The sequence below is a fragment of the Sturnus vulgaris genome, chromosome 7 (genome assembly GCF_052056855.1).
Source record: "Sturnus vulgaris isolate bStuVul1 chromosome 7, bStuVul1.hap1, whole genome shotgun sequence".
Taxonomy (NCBI): domain Eukaryota; kingdom Metazoa; phylum Chordata; class Aves; order Passeriformes; family Sturnidae; genus Sturnus; species Sturnus vulgaris.
In genome coordinates, this window is record NC_142249.1 from 10,343,874 (window position 1) to 10,363,154 (window position 19,281).

Sequence of the window (19,281 nt, forward strand, 5' to 3'; positions counted from 1 at the left end):
TGTTTCAAAATAACGGTTTGAAATGCCAAAAGATCTTAACCTTCCTGCAGAGATTAACAGAAAGCTGTGGGATATATGTTCCTGGGGGAGTAGGAACATTCTAATCTCTTACTAATGTTGTTATTACAATTCAAGTAGTAATCAACTGTGAGCAGGCTTTTTATCTCCCCCACTTAGTCTCTTGTAGCTGCATGTAAATTTCAATCGAGTTTTCCTTCTTTTTGCACAGGTTATAAATGCTTTAGGAAATTCAATTTCATGTTATCAGCACTAATTAAAGCCTTTCTTGCAGTGTGTTTTTGAAACAAAGCACTTCAGTATGTTACAGGGATATTGGGTTTTAGTCACACAGTGGCTATTAATGGCAGTAGGAACAAGAAACCAGCTCATATATCAGGACGTGATTCTATACTTGGCATTCAAAAAAAAAAAAAAAAAAAGGATTACAGAAAAGTGGTTCTGTCCTTAAATGATATAAAATAATTATATGGATCTGTAATCCTCATAGTGCCAGGGCAAGCACAAGTTATTATTTCTGTATGTTAAAGAGCTGCCACAGGACAGAGATGTGGGACAGGAGAGAAATAGAATACTCAGTCAGAACAGCTGTAAAGACTGAGAAAATGAACTCACTTGGGGCAAGGGGAAAAGATTGCCTGTAGGGTGCATTTTTTGGCTATGTGGCTGTGTGCAGAGAGGGCATGGCCTTGTTTATGGCCTTACAGAAAGCTGGGAACCCCAGTGCAGCACAGAGACTTTCTTTTTTTTTAACAGATAATAGTTCACATCTAGACGACATATTTTCCTTTAAAGCAAATACTGCTTTCCCATGTAATAAGCCAAATAAAATAAAATACCAAGAAGAGACTTGTTGAAGAAAAACAACAAAAAAATAGTCAAGATAGTTTAATTCACTCTTGTCAAATTCTTGCAGCTGAAGAGCATTGCCACTGCAACTTTTAAAATAGCTGGAACTTGTTTTTTAATGGAAAACTAAATACTGTAGCAAAAATATACAAATATTGCTTAAAAGCTGCTTAGGTGGCACCTCAAGCAAACAAGTATTTGCATGTCAGATTTATTTCTCTTTATTTGGTTAGCAAAGTCATTTTATTTCTGTTTTCTATATTTAATGTAGCAAAGTAAGGACTCATTTCAGTAAATCCATTTTAACAAACCTTGGGAGATGATGAAATTTAAAGATGTTGTGCACCTGGGAAAAGAACAGATTATTTTACGTAATCAGGCCTTAAATAAATTGCAGAGGGATGCAAGGCAACAGTAAAATCAATTTTCTAGAAGAGAAATTACTGTCCAAATAACCACTTCCAGATAAATGCTGTCCAAATAACAACTTCCTGTTTACATTCAGTAGAAACAGGAGTGTTTTTTCAGAGATGAGTTTGCTAACTTCTGTTTCACTCAAGGTCCATTTTTTGGAGCTCTCACATTATAATAAGAGACATTCAAAAACACTACTGCAGCTTGCCTGCTCTCATGAGGAAATCCAGAGCTTTCCTTTGTGTATCTTTATCCTAAGCGAATGCAGTAATTTCTTAAAAATTACCTTTCTGTTTGTCTGCAGGAGGTCCAGCACAACTGTCAGCTCCACAGGATATCCTTTTGTGCTGATGACAAAACTGACAAGAGAATATTTACTTTCATATGCAAAGACTCAGAATCAAATAAGCACCTGTGCTATGTGTTTGACAGTGAAAAGTGTGTAAGTACACGGGACGCCCTGCAGGGCTCGAGGTCGCTGTGCTGCCTTGAAACGAGGTGGGAATGGTTAATAATGAACAGCCTGCCTTGTAGTGACACTCGATTTTTCATGCCAGTATAGTGTCTTGCAACTTAGATCCGTTAAATTAAGGAAAGTCTTCAGTGATCTGAGGTGGTTTTTCTGGGATTTCTCTTACTGCCCAGCTCAACATCCTGGGGGAAGCATCTGCAGTACTCTCAGAGAACAGGCTCCATCCCACCAGGCTTGAGATGTTTGCAAAGTTTACTGCAGCTCCAGGGCTGAGATACCCTTGCAGGCTTTTCTGCTGATGTGTTTCTCTCTGGTTTTAGTGTTGGGGTTTTTGCGTGTAGTTTGTTTTTTGGGTTTTTTTTAAATTATTTTATCACAGCAAGGTTCTCCCTTCTTTGTCCACCCCTTTCCCTGCCACATCTCTCAAGTTTAACACCACAAAGCACTCCCAGACAGCTCATTGCACCAAGCACTGATATTCTCTGGTGTCTGAGACAGAACAGTTATTCCTTCCTGTATTTGCTTGCTCTGCTAAAGTTCTAAGCAAGTGGTGTATCCATATGTTCACCTTTTATTGGTCCTGCTTTGGCATCACTTGTTTCTGAAACCTTGGTGTCCTACATCAGCTTCCTGTAGGCTTATTTTTACTCCCACCATTTTTGATATAGATATTCTGCCTTGACTGTATAAACACATCATAAAATAGGATATGAAGCAGCATAGAACTAGTAAATTGTTATACTTTGCACATACAAATGCAATTTCTGTGGATTTTTATTTTTCTGGATATGTGTAGTTGGAAATAATTGGGCAAATAAATACTTGTCTACAGTATCCTGAGTGAGCTTTTATAGTACTCACAAAAATAAGTGTTGAAATCCAGATTTAAAATCAGTAGTGGGGTCAAAAAATCCATTGACATGAAAACATTTCATTAATCTAAAAGGGCTTATTTAATAATTGAACAGCTGTATTTGCTTCAGAAATCGTCAGGAGAAGCCATGGTGCAGTATGGTATCTGTGTTTATGGAAACTGAAGACGTGATTTGTACTGTCCAGTCTCCTTTCTTTATCCAAAGCTTTTTTACATTCTTTCATAGCATTTTGCCAAGGTGTTTTGCTGAAGGGTGCCTGTCATGCTCCTTTGTAGTTTTGTTTTCATGGTGGATGGGGCAAAGCCTTTGGGTATGATACATGGTATAAAGCATTTTGTGATCTTCTGAAATGAAAGGAGCTCCAGCAAATATTCCTAATTTACTAATTTCAGTTTTATGTTTTATGTAAAGGCAGAAGAGATAACTTTAACAATTGGTCAAGCATTTGACTTAGCTTACAGGAAATTTCTGGAATCCGGAGGAAAAGATGTTGAAACACGGAAACAAATTGCAGGTTTACAGAAAAGAGTAAGTTCTGAGTTCTTCTATTTTAAGAGATAAAAGTACATGCTGCTGTATTTGTATTATCTGCTTTTTATGGAAGCATAGTTTCCAGCATTATTCTCAGATTGATAAGGCTGAAAAAAAAAACCTGGGAAAAAAAGTGTTTAAAATATTTTATTTTGCTGTCCTGCAAGGACACTAAAAAGCAAGGTAGAAATATGGAGGATACTGAAATTTAATTATGTTTTGTAGTCAGATAATGAGTTAAACCTTGATTCTAAATCACCAGATCTCTGATGAAACTTATGCTCAGTGGATGCTGTTGTTGAAATCCATGACTATCCCAATAGCTGTTGAATAACCACTTGCTTTTTAGATTCAAGAATTAGAAACCGAAAATGCAGAACTGAAAAATAAAGTTCAAGATTTGGAAAACCAGTTAAGAATAACACAAGTACACGCATCTCCAGTAAGTACATGACATAACTCCTGTGTCTGAAGTCACTCTGTATTTATAATCACCTTATGATCATGACGAGCATCCCTGCTGTTCCCAGAGATTGCCATTAACATGCAGTGATCGTGTAACGTGTTGAAGGGCAGTGTTGAGCTAACAGTGACATTGTGACGAGCCAGCAGAAGTGCACATTGCAGCCTGTGCAGCTGTGGCCCTTCCATACCTATTTGTTGCTGCCCAAGGACAGTAAATGCTCACTGGAGCAGGATGTGCCAGCTGAGGGTGAGAAGCCATTCTGCACTGAACGGAGCTGGCTCCTGAGCACTGCCTGGGGGCTTTGTCACAAGCACATGGTCACCTGTGACATGCTCACAGCCTGCCTGCCAAGGGCTTGGGAGCTGCTGCTGGGCTGGAGGGAAAGAGGAGCAAGCGTGGGTTCCTCCCTGGAAATCCCGACCGCCCTGCAGTTCCTGTAGGTGGGGACAGATGAGGACAGAATTTTAAATTTTAAATGTTTAAATTGCTGGCTGGCACTTCCTGACACCCAGGACGTGTGAAGGTGCAGGTTGCACTGCAGACTGGTCCTAATGACTCCCCTCTTCTTACAGGTGTGTTCCATCTGTACAGCTTTAGGCAGCTGTGAAAATAAATCTGATTTCTTAATCTATGTGTGGCAAAATCTTGGAACAAGAGGAACTGCTTTTCAGCTGTGCATTTTGGACTGCCTTGTTCCTGCCCTGAATGTTCACCATTTCCCCTTAAATGGATGCTCAGAACTGTGGGCAGTGTAAAAGCATATTTGCAGTGGTGCTGGCAGTTTCTCAGTAGTGTCTGTACATTCTTTATGTTGATCAGATGGTTGTTCCCATGAGGGACTGCCATTTCATTTTACTGAAATCTACTTAGAGGAGCGAGCACCATAAATTATAAATACTGTGTAACCACAACAGTGAACGTTTTAAATTATGAATGTCTTCTCACTTATGAAGCATTCAGTGATAGGTAATCAATTTTAACCTAGATTTAATATCACGTTAGTCAATTTTTTTATCTTTTATTGTCCTCAATCAGGGTGGCAGTTTGTTTTTATTCATAAATATAATAACTAAACGTTTATTTAAATGCAAATAAATTGGCTCTTAAATCCATTGCAATCAATTATTTTCTTTAAAATTAAAGAACTTTTCATTTCATTCAGCAAAAAAATAAGGAAAATTATTAATAATGCTCCAAAAATATCCAGTAGTTTGTGATTTAGTGTGTCTTTTAAGACAATGATGTTGCATTTCATATTAAAGAGTTAAGATCTAATTTTTTAATTTGCTGGCCATTTGTAAACTCTCCCTAGGTGGTGCTTTATTGTTAATTACTATTGGTACAGTGAATAAGCATATTGCTTAAACAGCAGTTGTGCTGCAACAAAACTTTAGAATATTGATAATTATTGATATTAATTCATTTAAATAATCACCGTTGGCTATTAATTTGCACTTTTATTTTATTGCTTTATGTACTCCTTTAAAATGAAAGCCTCAAACATTTCCTTTCACAAATGTTTAAAATTGCAGTAAGAGCCACCTAAGAGCCTGTTCAACATCTGCATCCATTCTGACACAAAAGATTTCTATAAGTGGATGAGTGTTGGAACAGGATGCCCAGAAGTTGGAGCTCTCTGTACTCTTGGAGATGCTGGATCTTCCCTGGGCATGGTCCTCAACAGCCTCAGCTAATTGGATCCTGCTTCAAGCAGGAGTTTGGATTAAGCTCCTTTCCTTTTTCAGGATTCTTCCATCACTTGTGCAGCCAGAAATGAAAAGGAAACAAAACCAAGACACCAACCAACCAAAACCAAGCATGTTTTTAGGAGCAGGTCTTTCTCAGCTCCAGCCCCACAGCAGTTCCCACCAAGCACTACTGACTTTGGCACCCTACCAAGAGGCAGCTTTCAGGCAGTCCTTTCTGAACCAGATCTTGTGCAGATGGTAAATCAGAGCTCTCAAATGTGCTGGTGTAGGAATGACTCCATGTCAATGCAACTGCTGGGTTGAGAAAGAATGAAGGAGTGGGCTGGTGACATTGTCAAGTGACTTCAGTGCAGACAAAAAGAAGCATAAATATTTTTAGGGCAGTTTGAGTCCATTAAAAGGATTATCAGTCACTGTGCCTGGAAGAGCAGTGAATGTGATGAGACCTATCTCCTTTTCCACTACATAGCAACAAATATGTATGAAGGAACAAAACTACAATGGATTGCCTCTTGTAGTTTGCAATTAATTTTTTTCACTTTTCATTCAAATCAGCTGCAATTTCAAGTATGATTCTGCAAAGTCTCAATTCCTATCAGTAAAAAGAAGTGGTGCAATTTTTTTCCCCCTATTTCCACATAATTTCTGTAATGAAAAACTTTAGTTTTTAAACTAAATAATTGGAGATTTTTTTTTAATTTGAACTAAAAATGTCTGTACTGCTGCTGCTCTGTCTTCAAAATTAAAGTAACAGATCTATATTGTGATTTTTTTTGTCAGACTAAACTTTTCAGATCTGCTCATAGTATTTTCTGAAATAAAATAGCTTAAATTAAGCTGAATATCCAACATGTAGAATAATACCTTCTTTGTGCCTCTTTCTAAGCACTTTTGGGTGGGTGGGGGAAGCTTCCTTCCATGCAGATAGTCTTGGTATTACATGCTGTGAATGTAAGATGACCACTCTTGTGATTTAGAAGAGATTTATTAAACTATAAGTTTTAAGTTCTCTTGCGTTTTTCATATCACACTGTTGAATTATGCAGAGATGCCAGTGCCATACAACAGCTTTCTGAAGCTTTTCTTAAACATAATAAGCATTTTGATTTATTTCTATTTTTTTTATTTTTTTTTACATCTGGAGCCCCTTATCTGGCAGTCCAGCTCTTCTGCATGCTGAGGTGTAGGGAAGGGATTGTTCAGTGGTCAATGGAAAATTGAAGCCTTTATCCTTGACACCTAACGTGATAAAAGAATGTGTGCCTTTAACTGGCATCACAGCTGTTTGTCAAGAAATGCTGAGTTTCAGAAGCCAGCTACAGATGGTTAAAAGTTGCTTCTGTTTGTGCTTAAACAGTACCTTGGATTTTCATACCTTGTGCTTTCCTTTTCGTGTTTGGTTGTTTGCATGCTGTTTGTGCTCTCTCAGCGTTGGCAGATGTGCTCGAGTGGCTTGCCTGTCATACAGGAGGTGGCTGTGACCAGTGCATGGCCACAGCAGCCCCTGGCAGGCAGCAGCTGATGTGGGACTGCAGCAGCAATGGGATTAAACAAGGATGTCCTTCCCAGAGCAGAGAGTGCTGCAGGGACTTGTGCTCAAACCATAGAACCACTGACATCACTCTGGGCTGTGTCCTCTTCTCCATCAGAGCCCATCCCAGGGACCCAGGGCAGGCACAGTGCCAGCTGGCAATGGGAAGGTGTTTTCCATCCCCAGGAGAGGAGCCTGAGGGGCTTTTAGGATTGATTGCCCCTGTAGTGTGACACAGTGCTGTGACAGCACATGATGTCACTGGCATGCTTTATCTGTCAAGATACTGGTCCAGGACAGAATGCCTTTCCCACCTGGCAGTAACTGGGAAGCCATGGTAGCGTTTGCATGCAGTGCCAGTCTGTAATTTCTGCTTCTGCATTGATTTCTGTGTCTTTCATCATTCTAGACACATTAGTCTTCCCGTTAGCTTTTAATGAAATGAAGAAGGAGAAGACACTTTGGGAAATTTGAAGTGCAGCAGGTTTTTTTTGTATTATATCACTCACCCTTGACATAGTTGGTTGGTTGTGTGGTTGTTTTTGTTTTATTTTTTAAAAGCTCAGTCTTCTGATTCCCAGATCATTTTCCCACAAGCAGGACCAGGTTACATTTCCTGTTTTCACTTCAGTATCAAAAGAAAATAGAACGTGAGAACATCTTTAACCTGTGGATGGATAACTAAATATGTGTATCGTTTTAAGCATCTGGTTCACTGCATATTTAATAAAAATAGTTTCAAAGTGTTTCAGTTCTAAGTAGCTTCATCCAGGCTGCCATTTGAAATAAACGTTTCTAACTTCCTGTTGTCACTGAAAATAGGTTTGTAGCTAAATATGAAATAAAACCATTTGCTCAGGATCAAATGTAATACTATGAAGACTTAAATTTCAGATCCTCTAACGTTTTTAAAACATTTTTTTTTGTAGTTTCACAAACTGTAGACAAAATGTGATGTGCCAGGCTGGACTGCAATATGTGACTTTGCTGTCAGATTTACTTCTCTAAAAGGAGTTGACCCTGTGCTCACCTATTGAATTGTTGGGTACCAGTGTTGAATGCTTCCTTTGCAAAACATAATACTAAAACACCTAAATTTTCTGATCCTTCACATCAAAATGTAAAATTTTGTGATGACTTATCCAAAAATCCATGTGTGGTCTAACTAAGAGAAAAAAATGGAAGCAGTGAGTTGTAAGCTTAAAGCTTCATTTAAAGCACAGAATCAAAAATATTTTAAGTTGATGATTTCATAGCAGAGAACATTTTTCTAGCTGAAATATCTGTTACTTATTGTTTTAATTAAATTATGTTTTAAGTTAGAACAGTGAATTGGAGTATTGGGAGTTTTTTGTGAGTCCTCAGTTGCTCTATTAAAAAAAAAATCTGAAACAAACAAACAAAAAAGCAAAAACACCAAAACAAACAAACAAAAAAACCCACATGCATATGGAAATTGCAACTATTGGAATAATTTAAAAATTTAGGGATGACTTTTCTATATCCAGTTTATAAGTAGTGCAAGTTAAAGGCTTGTTTGGGATGTGTAAAGGGAAATTCAGTCTAAAACTGCTTTTCTGATGATTCTTGCATGTATTGCAGGTTTTTTTGCAGGCCAACTAAGGGTTTATTTGAGGACATATTTTAAAATAATACTGACAGACAGAGTGAAATGGGTGAAAAATACATATGTGAATAATGCAATCACCTACTCTTTGCATTTTTGCAGTGTGTAAATGGGTGAAAAGCATTTACAGAAATCAAGTTCTGCTTTTGGGGGATAAAATTACCATCAGGATTCTCTTCTTGCTTGATAATTAATATCACATTGACAATTTTTCTGTAGCTGCTCTAAATCTAGCCATATGGCCAAATCAACATCAATCTAATTTAGGTGCTTTTTCTGTCAGTTCATAAACTCTATGGGGAAAATAAAATTTCCTTCTGAACCTATAAAAGAATCCATTAAGGCAATGAAATCATAGTTGGAAATGAAAGAGAGAAAACTGGATTGTATAATGAAATACTTTTGCATAAAATATATTGTGAAAGTTGAACACCAAATTGTCAATCTTCACGCTTTTTCTCTGAGGATGTTGTAGCTAATTAGGTTTACGTTTGCTCAGCACATTCAGTAAATAATAAACTGCTTAGTGATCATTTTTTCTGCATTTGGGTCAATGGATTTGAGCAGTCCTCCTCGAACTTTGAGAAGCTAGTCCCTCAGATGACTGTGTTTGCCAATGCAGCAGTGTTATGCAACAGGAACTATCACTTTTTTTGGTGAAAAAAAAAGAGTGGCTCTGTCGAGGACATGCAATCCCAATCTAAGAGTTTTCCTTAGTTCACCTCTCGAGCTGTGCTTCCATGTGCCATGGGAAATGTTGGCATGGAACGTTTCCTTTGTCTCACTCCTTTGCATGCAGTGCTGAAGTTTCTGTGACTTCGTGTATCTGTTGTTTACTTCTCATTTGTTTTAGTGGCTTGGCAGTGCTTTAACCACTGGTCTTTTTTTTGCATTTGGTGTTGATTTCGTGAGCACCATTGGATTCTCATCTCGTTGTTTGCCTGCGGGGGGACTCACAGCTCCAGTGTGTGTCACAGGGAGGCTTTGGGTGCTGCTGCTGTGTGTAACTGCAGCCCTGGCACAGTGGGGTCACATCGTGTCCTACAGGCTCCTCTTTCCATTGCCAGTGCTGCCCAAAGCTGCCAGGCTTCCCTGAGAACACCAAAATGAGGGGGGAAGCAGAACTGGAGGGCAGCAGGAAGAGAAGAGGTGTTGGGAGAAGCAGCCCCCAGAAGGATCTGTGTTCTTCCATGCACCACAAGTATTACCAGAGAAGCAGTGTGGAATAGATACTCCTACATGGAAGTGGTGCAAAAGCCCTGCAGTTTTCAGCAGAGCATTAAAGATACTGATTGATTAAACCTTTGCTCCAAGGTTCTCTTGTGACCTAGAAGCATAGGCCAGCTGCCCCAGTGACCCTCATTGGAAAGCTTTACCACACTCATGGGAAAACTCCACGATAGATGTTGGAACTCTATGCAGATTTCAAAAACCGTTTTGGAATGTGTTTATGCATATCACTTGATTCCTGTTTCCACCAAGATTGCCAAGAGGGAAAATGCACAAGTTTTTTTTATTGTTTTTTTGCCTATCTTCAGCTTTTTTACATTTGTAATATTCTGTGTTCAGTTGTTTGAGCACTTTTTCATGAGAGTATAGAATTCTGTTACGTTTATGATGTTAAAAAAAAAAAGAATTTGAAATTGTCTGTGGCATATTTCATGTCACTGAAAAAGTACTAAATTAACTGAAGATGTAGCAGTTAAGTAATGAAATTGCTAATGCTTATAGAATATTTTGTTAATTAGTAAATTATGGATTAAGGAGTGTTCCTAGTAGTCCCAAATCTCAGGAAATGAGCATGTTCTTGACTAAATGCATAATTTTCAATTCGCAGTCACTCACCATTCCCTGGAACATCACTACAGTTACCTGCTGTGGTGGTTCTGTATATTACCCATTCGACTGTTCTAAGGAACAAAACCATTTGCTAATTTATTCTAGTTCACACTTAGGTGATTGCTATGTGGGTATGACACAGAGATTGCAATCAGTGTCTAGAGACACCTTGTAAAAAGAAACAATTTCGAAGTGGTTTCCTGATTAATAAAATCTCAATCACATTACATTTTCTGGTGTGATGCAGCACATGAGTGTATTTTCAGCACCACTCTCAGTAGAATGAGTCAAATCCTTTGCTGGCACATAGTTACATCTAACCATAAAAGAGACCAAGCCCACTGAACTAGTGTGGTAATTTCATGAAATATCATTTCTTGTTGTTTTCTTATGTTCATGGAATGAGGCCTGAATTGGAACATATTGTATCAATGCCACTAGTGGGAACCTCAGACAAAACGTTGCTATATAAAATAACAATTTAATTATTTTTACTATATTTTCTTCCTTTCTAATTTGGTGTAAGAGTATTAATTTTCAGAAGCTACACCCTTTTCAGGTTGTATTCTTTAGAGTAAGGGTCTCTTCCTTTCTCCCCCTGCACTTTGTGCATCTGGTGGTATTCCCTGTTTTCCGTTGTGGAATACTGCTGCCCCTGTGGGCTGTGAGCAGAAATCCCATCAGCCTTGCAGGTCCCTCTGGGCCATGAGTGAGACACAGAGCAGCCCTCCAGCCCCCAGTGGGTTCTGTGCTGCTGTGCCAATGAAGAATTCCTAGGGAAAATTCATTTCCTCAGCAGGGGCATCCCCAAAACTGTTGTTTTGGAAGCTTACCACCTCACACGGTGTGTGGTGTCCTCAGTGTCACTGATGCCACTGATGGCTGCTCCAGTTCAGGACTCAGATGACACCAGGGCTGTAGGTTCTGGTTTTGTGTTGAATTTTTCCATTGCCTGGATTTGATATATGTTCATCATCCTCATGGCTTTGCTGTTTGGTGTCCTATGTGCATTTTGCTGCTTTCTGTGTGATTTTTCCTGCCACATCCATGCCTTCATATGAAAACTCTTTATCCTTTGCTGTTTTGCATTTCAGGAGAGTATTTGGCTTTCTTAATTACACTTATTTATTTTAATTGCATTGAATTTATTATTTTTGAGAGTTTATTATTCTGAGGGCTTCTTTTTCCCCATAATTATGTATAGCAGCAAGGATTCCATGGCAGTAATGCACAGTAGCATTGCAACTCTTCTGCCTGTAGTCTGGTGATACCCTTGAAATAATTAAAATTCTCTCCTGTAGGTTTTTTGATTTCTTTTTATTGATTACCATTCCGAACCTTCCATTTCACCATTTCAGTATGGAAATTTTTGAAGTTGAGATGAAAACCATTTTTTTTTCTTTAATACTGAATTGCAAGTTTTGAGTAGGGAATTTTGTGAGTTGCTTTGATATTCTCATGTATGGCACTTTTACTACATTTATTCACCTGTACCCTTAGCCAGGTTAATCTGTGAAGAAAGAAGCTGAGACTAATTTTTAAAGGATATGAAATATTTTGCTTTCTGCATAGCACTAAAAAAATAATTTAAAATAATTGACTGAATCCTGCTCTACTGAGTTGTGCTAACTTCTAGTGAAATAATCGTGACATATCCATTGTGTAACGCTATGAAGGGAGCAAAAACAAGCTTCACAATTCCTGCTGCACTCATCTGCCACTGCCTCAGCCTGGGCCAGTCCCAGGGGTTTGGGCAGGACACCTCCAGCCCAGGTGCCATTCCTGCCTTCTCCTTGGCTGTGGCCAGAAGAAATTCCTGCAACAAGTGTGCAGTCCCTTCTGTTAAGATCCAGGGATTAATCTGTCCTCTGAAGATTTTAGTTTAAGAGTGAGCTGTTCTTTCAGCATTGGTGGGATATAAATGGTAGATTTTTCCTCAGTTACTTAGAGAAAAGTCTGACCTGTGCATTAACCAGCACAGTAACTCTTCTCCCCAGACTTGTGCCTACCTGCTAATTTACAAGTGCAGATGTGAGAGATTGCTGATACCTTGCTGGCTTTAGACATTTCTTAGCATCTCACACACACTATTGGAAAGATGTCTGACTTCATTTTATTTGGTGTAATGATCATGGATCAAGTTGTCTTTGTTCCAGTTGGTACTGGGTTACCACTCAATGTGGAATATTCTTATATTTTGTTTTGAAGTATTTTCAAGTTCTGTATCTTGTAACTGTAGCTCTGAACAGCAAGTTGCTGACAAGCTTTTTTGAAATATGAAATGTGTTTCTTTTTTTCTTCTTTCCCTGACGTTACCACGTTCTGCTCCTCAGAATGTTTTCTCTTTCTGTGATTCCTTTTCAGCTGCTGCACATAAAGTGTGATAATGATGAACATATGTTTCAAAGACCCTCTACTTTTTTCTGGTGTAACAATGAGGATTCACCTCCTTGTTTAGATATCTCTTCCATTACGCTTACTCCTAGGAGTTCTCCTGACTCTAGACTACCACCTGGATTGTTAATACCACCACCTTCAAAAAGTGGTCTTCCAAAGCCTGCCAGTGAATACAGCTGCCCAAGACCTCGTGTAATCTTGCTGTGCAAAAGCTTTTTCAGTTTTGTTTTTTTTTTTTAGTGTTGTTTTTTATTTTTGGCTTTTGTTTTGTGTTCTCTGTTATGTATTAACTTGTATAAAAAAATGTGCATTTTGTACAGTGGCTAAAGGATAGGGCAGATGAATCTTGGGTTCTCTAGGGGTACTCTTAAAATATGGAATTTGTGAGGAATTACTCTAATTTCTACAGAGCTTTTTCTCTCCCATCCCTAAAAACTAAACTTCTTATTTTTCCGACATGTTTAAATTAGTCCATTAATTAATTATTTCTATCATCAATGATATCTATCAATGTTTTATTAATTTTTTTATATGAAGAATAGCCATTCAAAACAATTCTAAAGGTCCAGCTTCAAGGGCCTCTTCCCTCCATGAATTAATAGAAAAGCAATGATCCATTAAATAACTTTTAGCATACTTTACAAAAACTGTGCAAAATGAAGGTTGAAAATTATTCTCAAATATGAAATGGGCATATTGCCTCCTTTTTCATATTCATGTACTTATATCTCAACTTTTCTTCCATTTGCAAGTAATATTTGGCTTTATTTGACGACCATCCTGGCTTTGTGCATGTGTTCACTAAATAAAAATGCTTCTTGTACTCATATGTATTCAAAATACACATTTCTTAAGTCACAGTTTTAATTAAATTATATCAGTAGAATCAAAATAGGCAGTAAGTGACTTCAACAAAATGGAATGTAAGTGGGAAATTACTCTAAAGTTTGGGCTTTCTTTTTTCTGTCTAAACAGCACATTTATAACTAAATGTAAGTGCTGTTTATCTGTCTTCCAGATAGCCATAGACATTTAGCAAATAATAAGATTCTCCACTAGCACATATGATCTCCAGGACATTCTAGGATTTACCCACGGGTGCTGATGGAAATGGAGGTTGATGTAAGCATTTATTTATGCCCTAATCCTGGTCCCACCTTCCCGATGCTGACGAAAGCCTGTCTTCAATCAGAGCAAGGTTCAGATGCAGGATGTGCCTCTTTATTATATTGATTTTGTGTCCAGCACATCCATTGCACTGCTGTGAGTTGGAGCAGATGATATCCAGCAATCTGCCAGGCTTGGATTATCCTGGTTCTCTGCAGGGTTAGTGCCAGGCCCATGGGAGCCTGTGGTGTCTAAACTCTGCACTGAAATCTTTTCACAACACATCATCTTTGAAAATCCACTAGTGACTCCAGTTGAGGACAGTAAAAGTCCTGGATGTGTTAAAATCTTGAGAACTGGTTCTTTTATGAAGTTAATTCAACTATAGTCATGCTTGGGAATAGCTGAGATAATTTTTTTTTAAAAAGTAAAACAATAAAAGCAACATATTAAATGTAGATTTTTTTTTCTTGCTATGCTTCTATATATCTGGGAAGAAATACCCCAGGTTCTTTTAGATTTTGAACAGTTACAGATCTCTCATAATGCAATTTTAAAATATTAATCTAAAATTTAAATATGAATTGAAAACTCCTAAGAATCACAGAACCTCAAAGAAATAAGAAATGTAGGACTTGAGAGCCTCATGGTTTTTCCTCCTTTAAGAGTGCATTCAGAGGAAGGCTGTGGATCAATACTGCTTCTCAGCAGCCACTGCAGAGAACCTCCAGAGAGAAACAGGGGTGGTTCAGGGCTACCTGGAGACTTGGTTTAGGAATCTTCCTCAGGCAGTGAAGAAAGCAGCATTCCAAAATCAGGGCTCATCCATGGGGCTTTCATGGACAAGCAGTACTAAGAATTACCTGCTTGCCAGGCCATCATATTTGTGTATTCTGAATAAAAGGATCCATGTGACTAATTTAACTTGTGCTTCAAAAATTCTGTGTGGATAGTTTGGGCAAACTGAATCTTGTTTCAAAGCTGCAGGCTTTTGCTGTGCCTGGCTGGCCTTTCTAATACACAGAGTGTGGGGTTTTCTGCATTGTCTCAATAATAACATGTACATGCAAACTAGTTTTGCCTTCAGCTTGTCAGTCTCAGTTTTAATCTGTTTCATCCTCTGTCTTCAGTGTTCAGTATATTTTGACTTGACTGTGCCTTGCTTGTGCCCTGAAGTAGTGGACTGGTGGCAGGAGGAATGAACCATTCAAAGCCAAATATGGCTGTAGAACTATAGTAATTGGTGGGTTTGGGGTTTCTTGCTTGCCCAGTATTTTCTTGAACCCTTCCAAATTCCTGGGCCTTTTGAATGAAATCTCTTCAGTTTTATCTTTGAGGACAACAGGTTTACTTTGGATATTAATATTCAGTATATCACATCTAGATTGTTATGGAAAAACACATTTAAAGCTTTGCTCATACCAATTTCTCTAAGCTGCTAAATAAGAGATCATGTAAAGAAGAATTAGTAAACCAAAAATACTGGGATTGTATCTTTTAACTGGGTTCTGTGCTCTCCAGAGCAGAGCACATCGTTGTTGCCATATTGCCTCGACTGGGTCTCGTGAAGGTGTCTGTGCTCCTGTGTTTGCAAGAGAGAACTGCTTGTCACAGCTTTGTCAGGTGTAACTGTGACACATCTTCAACTGAAAATGAAAAAATGACAATGCTGCTTTTGTACTGGGGAGTGTTAGCATGTGTCAGACTCTGTACTGCAAATGCCATTTGCTTGGTGTCAGGAGCTGGGGTTTGCATGCTGATGGTTGTTTTTAACTTTTTTTTTTTCAAAATGTGACTTACCTGCATGCTGAAGAATTCAGTATTGTGATCTTTTTCATGTGAAACGTTGCCCTAATATTTATTGTCCTTATTGTAGGCAGGCAGTGTGACACCTAAATCACCCTCCACTGACATCTTTGATATGGTTCCCTTTTCTCCCATATCCCCTCAATCATCAACACCTACTCGCAATGGTACACAGCCTCCTCCAGTACCCAGTAGATCTACAGAGATCAGTAAGTTTTGTAACAACTGACCTACTTTTTGCTTGCATTATTTTTTTTTTTTATTAAAGCATCTTTAAAGTTTTACGTACGTTTTGCATGAAAAGCCAAATGCAGTTTTTTTGTAAAATCACATTCGCTAATGCTGTTTCATCTTTATACCATCTTCCCCAAGTCCTTGATGTTGCTGCCAAGTTGCATTATAAACAAACTTAGTGTGAAAGTATGACATATACACTTGGAAGGAGTTGGGTTGGGGATTTTTAACTTGGCTTTTCTTTTACAGTCTCTTTTCTGTACTTCAAGGAATACTTTTACATCCTGTTAGTCCCTTCCTTGTCAAGCCATGTCTAGCATGTAGAGCCTGCATTTCTGGGGAAGGCAGCAGGTGGAGTAAGTATGGTGATGGTGATGCTCAAGGGAGAGCCAAAGAAACCCCTCAAGGAGACTGGGAATGCTGTTTCCAATACTGCTTTTCATACCATGCACAGCTCTGTTTAACTATAGTTGATGAACCTCTCCAGATCTGTCAACCACTCCTAAAAGGCCTTCAAAACATTACTGACAACAGCAAATTTATTTTGCAAAGGCTTGAAAGTATCTAGGGTAAGGTTTTTGGCTTCACTGGAAATCTTTTTGGAGTCCAGAAAATCTTTTAAAAGCTTTGGAAATCCCTCGAGGGAGTGGAAAGTGGGGCATGAACAAGTCATATTATAGGTTTTGGAATACCAGCCTGTGTTTGTATCTTCTGTTCCTGATGGCTTTTTTAGAGTGGAAAAGGGACATTCATATTACTGCCTGCCACCATATGGAACATATTTGAGGAGATTGTGCTGTTTGGGGGCCTGTCTCTAGGATGTAGGATTTTCAGCTGTGAATGGGAGCTGTGCACAAACAAAAAAATGCATTTTATAGCTTCAGTCAGTGAATGTCTTCCATCCCCAAGCCCATATCTGGTGCACTGTTTGGTTCCAATGCTCAGAATTTTTGTCACCTTCTGAAGAGAAAGTAAATGTTGAGACACTTAATTCAATAAAGAGCCCTGCTTTTTTAAAAGAGAATATTTAAAATAATTAATGAACTTCTGTGGGATTCTCAGAAGGTATACTAACAGAATTTTATATCTGTCAAGTATAGTCAGTATTGACTGTTTTCATATAATTTAAAAGAATATTAGAATATTCTAGTAGAATATTAGAATAGAACTGCTTTATTGACAAAATGTTATGGTTTTGTATTAAATGACTGTAAGATTGCTTCTCTGAAACTACAGGCAATGCCATAAAATAGATCTAAATGTGCATATACAGCTTCGAGAATGTAACGGAATTGAATTGAATTATAGGTCAAGATTTTATTGTTTTACCTATTGTCCTACCTCAATTCTATTGAAATTGTTGCTCAGTTCGATAGAAATCTTGTGGGAGTCAGCACTCAGTCTTGAAGGATCTTGAAAATTCCAGCTATATGGGATTTGTAATTGTTTAGGCAGTGAGTTTTTTAATATTAAAAAAACCACAGTTGCTTATTAACAGTGATAATTACCGTGTTCATCAGCTATTAATGCTTTTTGGAATAATTCAGTGTCATCGAAACAGGAGAGGAATATTCTATCATCAAACAAAGGTTTTGCTGTCCCAGATGAGGAAGTTCAGCTCCCATAGGCTGTGCAGTGTCCCATTACTGTGACAATGTGCAATAATGCATTGCTCTGTGGTGGCACAGCAAGCTGGCATTTCTTTCTCCAGTACAAGTCAGAGGGCTGGCAACCAAGAGGAGCCCAAGTTTGGAGTCTCCATTTTCTGAGATCATCTTTTCCTCTTCCTACCTCTCCTTTCTTTGTCACTGCACTCAAGCAGAGTTGGTTTGGTGAAAGTACAGGGTGATCATGTAGTTTAAGATACCCAGCCTTTTGATACTAGAGAGAAGCAACAGTGACTTTTTTTTTTTTTTTTTTAAAGACAGATATTTCCAAGGCATTTAAGCTTTTAAAAATGAATTAAATCTTGAGATTTTGAGTTCAGATTCAGCAGTGTTCCTGCAGGGCTACTCAATAAATCTCTGCTCACTACTGGCTGTATCAGCAATAGCAAATAAATCAGGTTTGCCTGTTTAAAGGAGAAAATGGCATAATTTTTGTCCAAGAGGTTGCAGATTGGATAAATGCATGCTGACTCTTCAGGTAATAATTGCAACATAGTGAAATGCAACCAAAAATGCAATGCTAGGGATTGCATGCAGCTTCTTCCTCATGGAGTAAGGGGTTGTGAATGTTCTCATAAGTTATCCGAATGGTAAGAAATAATTTATTAATTTTATTTCATTAAAGGAGGAATTAACTAGTGTTTCTTGTTGGCACGGGATTATTTTCATATCTCAGAAAAGAACTGGAGAGGATTATTCTCTATTGAGTTGTTCAATATTTATTTCTCACAAATACATCATAAATGATCCAAGGTCACAAATTGCAGATGCAGAAATCTGCTCCAAGGTGCTCTTTTCTGCACATATTTAAGAGTATTTTCTCAGAATAATGGCTGCAATAATTTCCAAAGAAAAAAAAATATGGAGTAGCCTGCAGCTAAAGGAAAGGCTTTTTGAATTTCCTGGTCTCAGTTTATTCCAAATATTTCTTTGGGTGCTTGTCTCTCAGTGTGATTCATTTTTGTAATCACAGCTGCTCCATCTGGGCAAAGCATATATCAGCATAGCTGTGAGCCTGGACGAGAGCTGAGGTAGAGATTGGGATGTCAAGTGCAGCAGAACAGGCAAATATTTGTATTTTTGCTTAGTAATTGCTCATTTTGAATTTATCATAGAGTGCAGGTTGCTCTTCTCCAGTATTATGTGTTTGTTCTCCTGAATGTCAGGTCCCAGAATTTATTATTTGTTCATATTATCCTGTGGTTTGAGCTGAGGATCTAAAACATCAACATTTCATGGCTTTTGAATTTGTGGATCAATTTTGCAGCCTCTGAATTTATTTCCATCCAGAAAGGAATGGGAAAGGAAATTATTTGTACCATTTGAAAGAATCATTTTCAAAGGCTTCCTGGTTGCTGTTTATTGGAGAAAGAAATGCCTATCCTTGCTACAGTAATATTGGGGGGTGTGCCAGGCAAGATATTCTTGTTATAGCTAATTTCCATGCAAATAATCTGGCCTGAAATAAAAGTTACCAATTTATCCCATCCGCCATCCTGAGTGGAGTGAACACTGGTGGATAAGCTTATGGATCTCCCATGCAATAGTGCAGCTCTGCAGGGATGAAATCTTCATATTTCTCCATTTTACACACGTTCTTCAGCTTCCCAAGGCACATATCAACAGTGATATTGAAAATATTCCATGGAACTTTGTCCCTCCTTGACTCTTAGCAGTGCAGTCTCTCCTATAACACACAGACTGGAAATGCAGAAAAGCAGTTGTTTTGTGGACTTGTT

At 38.2% G+C, this 19,281-nt stretch overlaps 1 protein-coding gene across 8 annotated transcripts in view; it reads left to right on the forward strand.

Moving 5' to 3' along the window:
* Positions 1-19,281, forward strand: part of GULP1 (GULP PTB domain containing engulfment adaptor 1) — a 144,015-nt gene that overhangs the window by 112,847 nt on the left and 11,887 nt on the right. For 5 of the 8 annotated variants that reach the window (XM_088167765.1, XM_088167768.1, XM_088167766.1 and 2 more), the window contains 5 exons: positions 1,586-1,723; positions 3,040-3,156; positions 3,509-3,601; positions 12,696-12,920; positions 15,712-15,850. In XM_088167765.1, coding sequence (XP_088023891.1) covers positions 1,586-1,723; positions 3,040-3,156; positions 3,509-3,601; positions 12,696-12,920; positions 15,712-15,850 — 712 coding nt within the window. The remainder of the gene's footprint in view (positions 1-1,585; positions 1,724-3,039; positions 3,157-3,508; positions 3,602-12,695; positions 12,921-15,711; positions 15,851-19,281) is intronic. The other 3 variants (XM_088167770.1, XM_088167772.1, XM_014880934.2) reach the window with 1 other exon arrangement.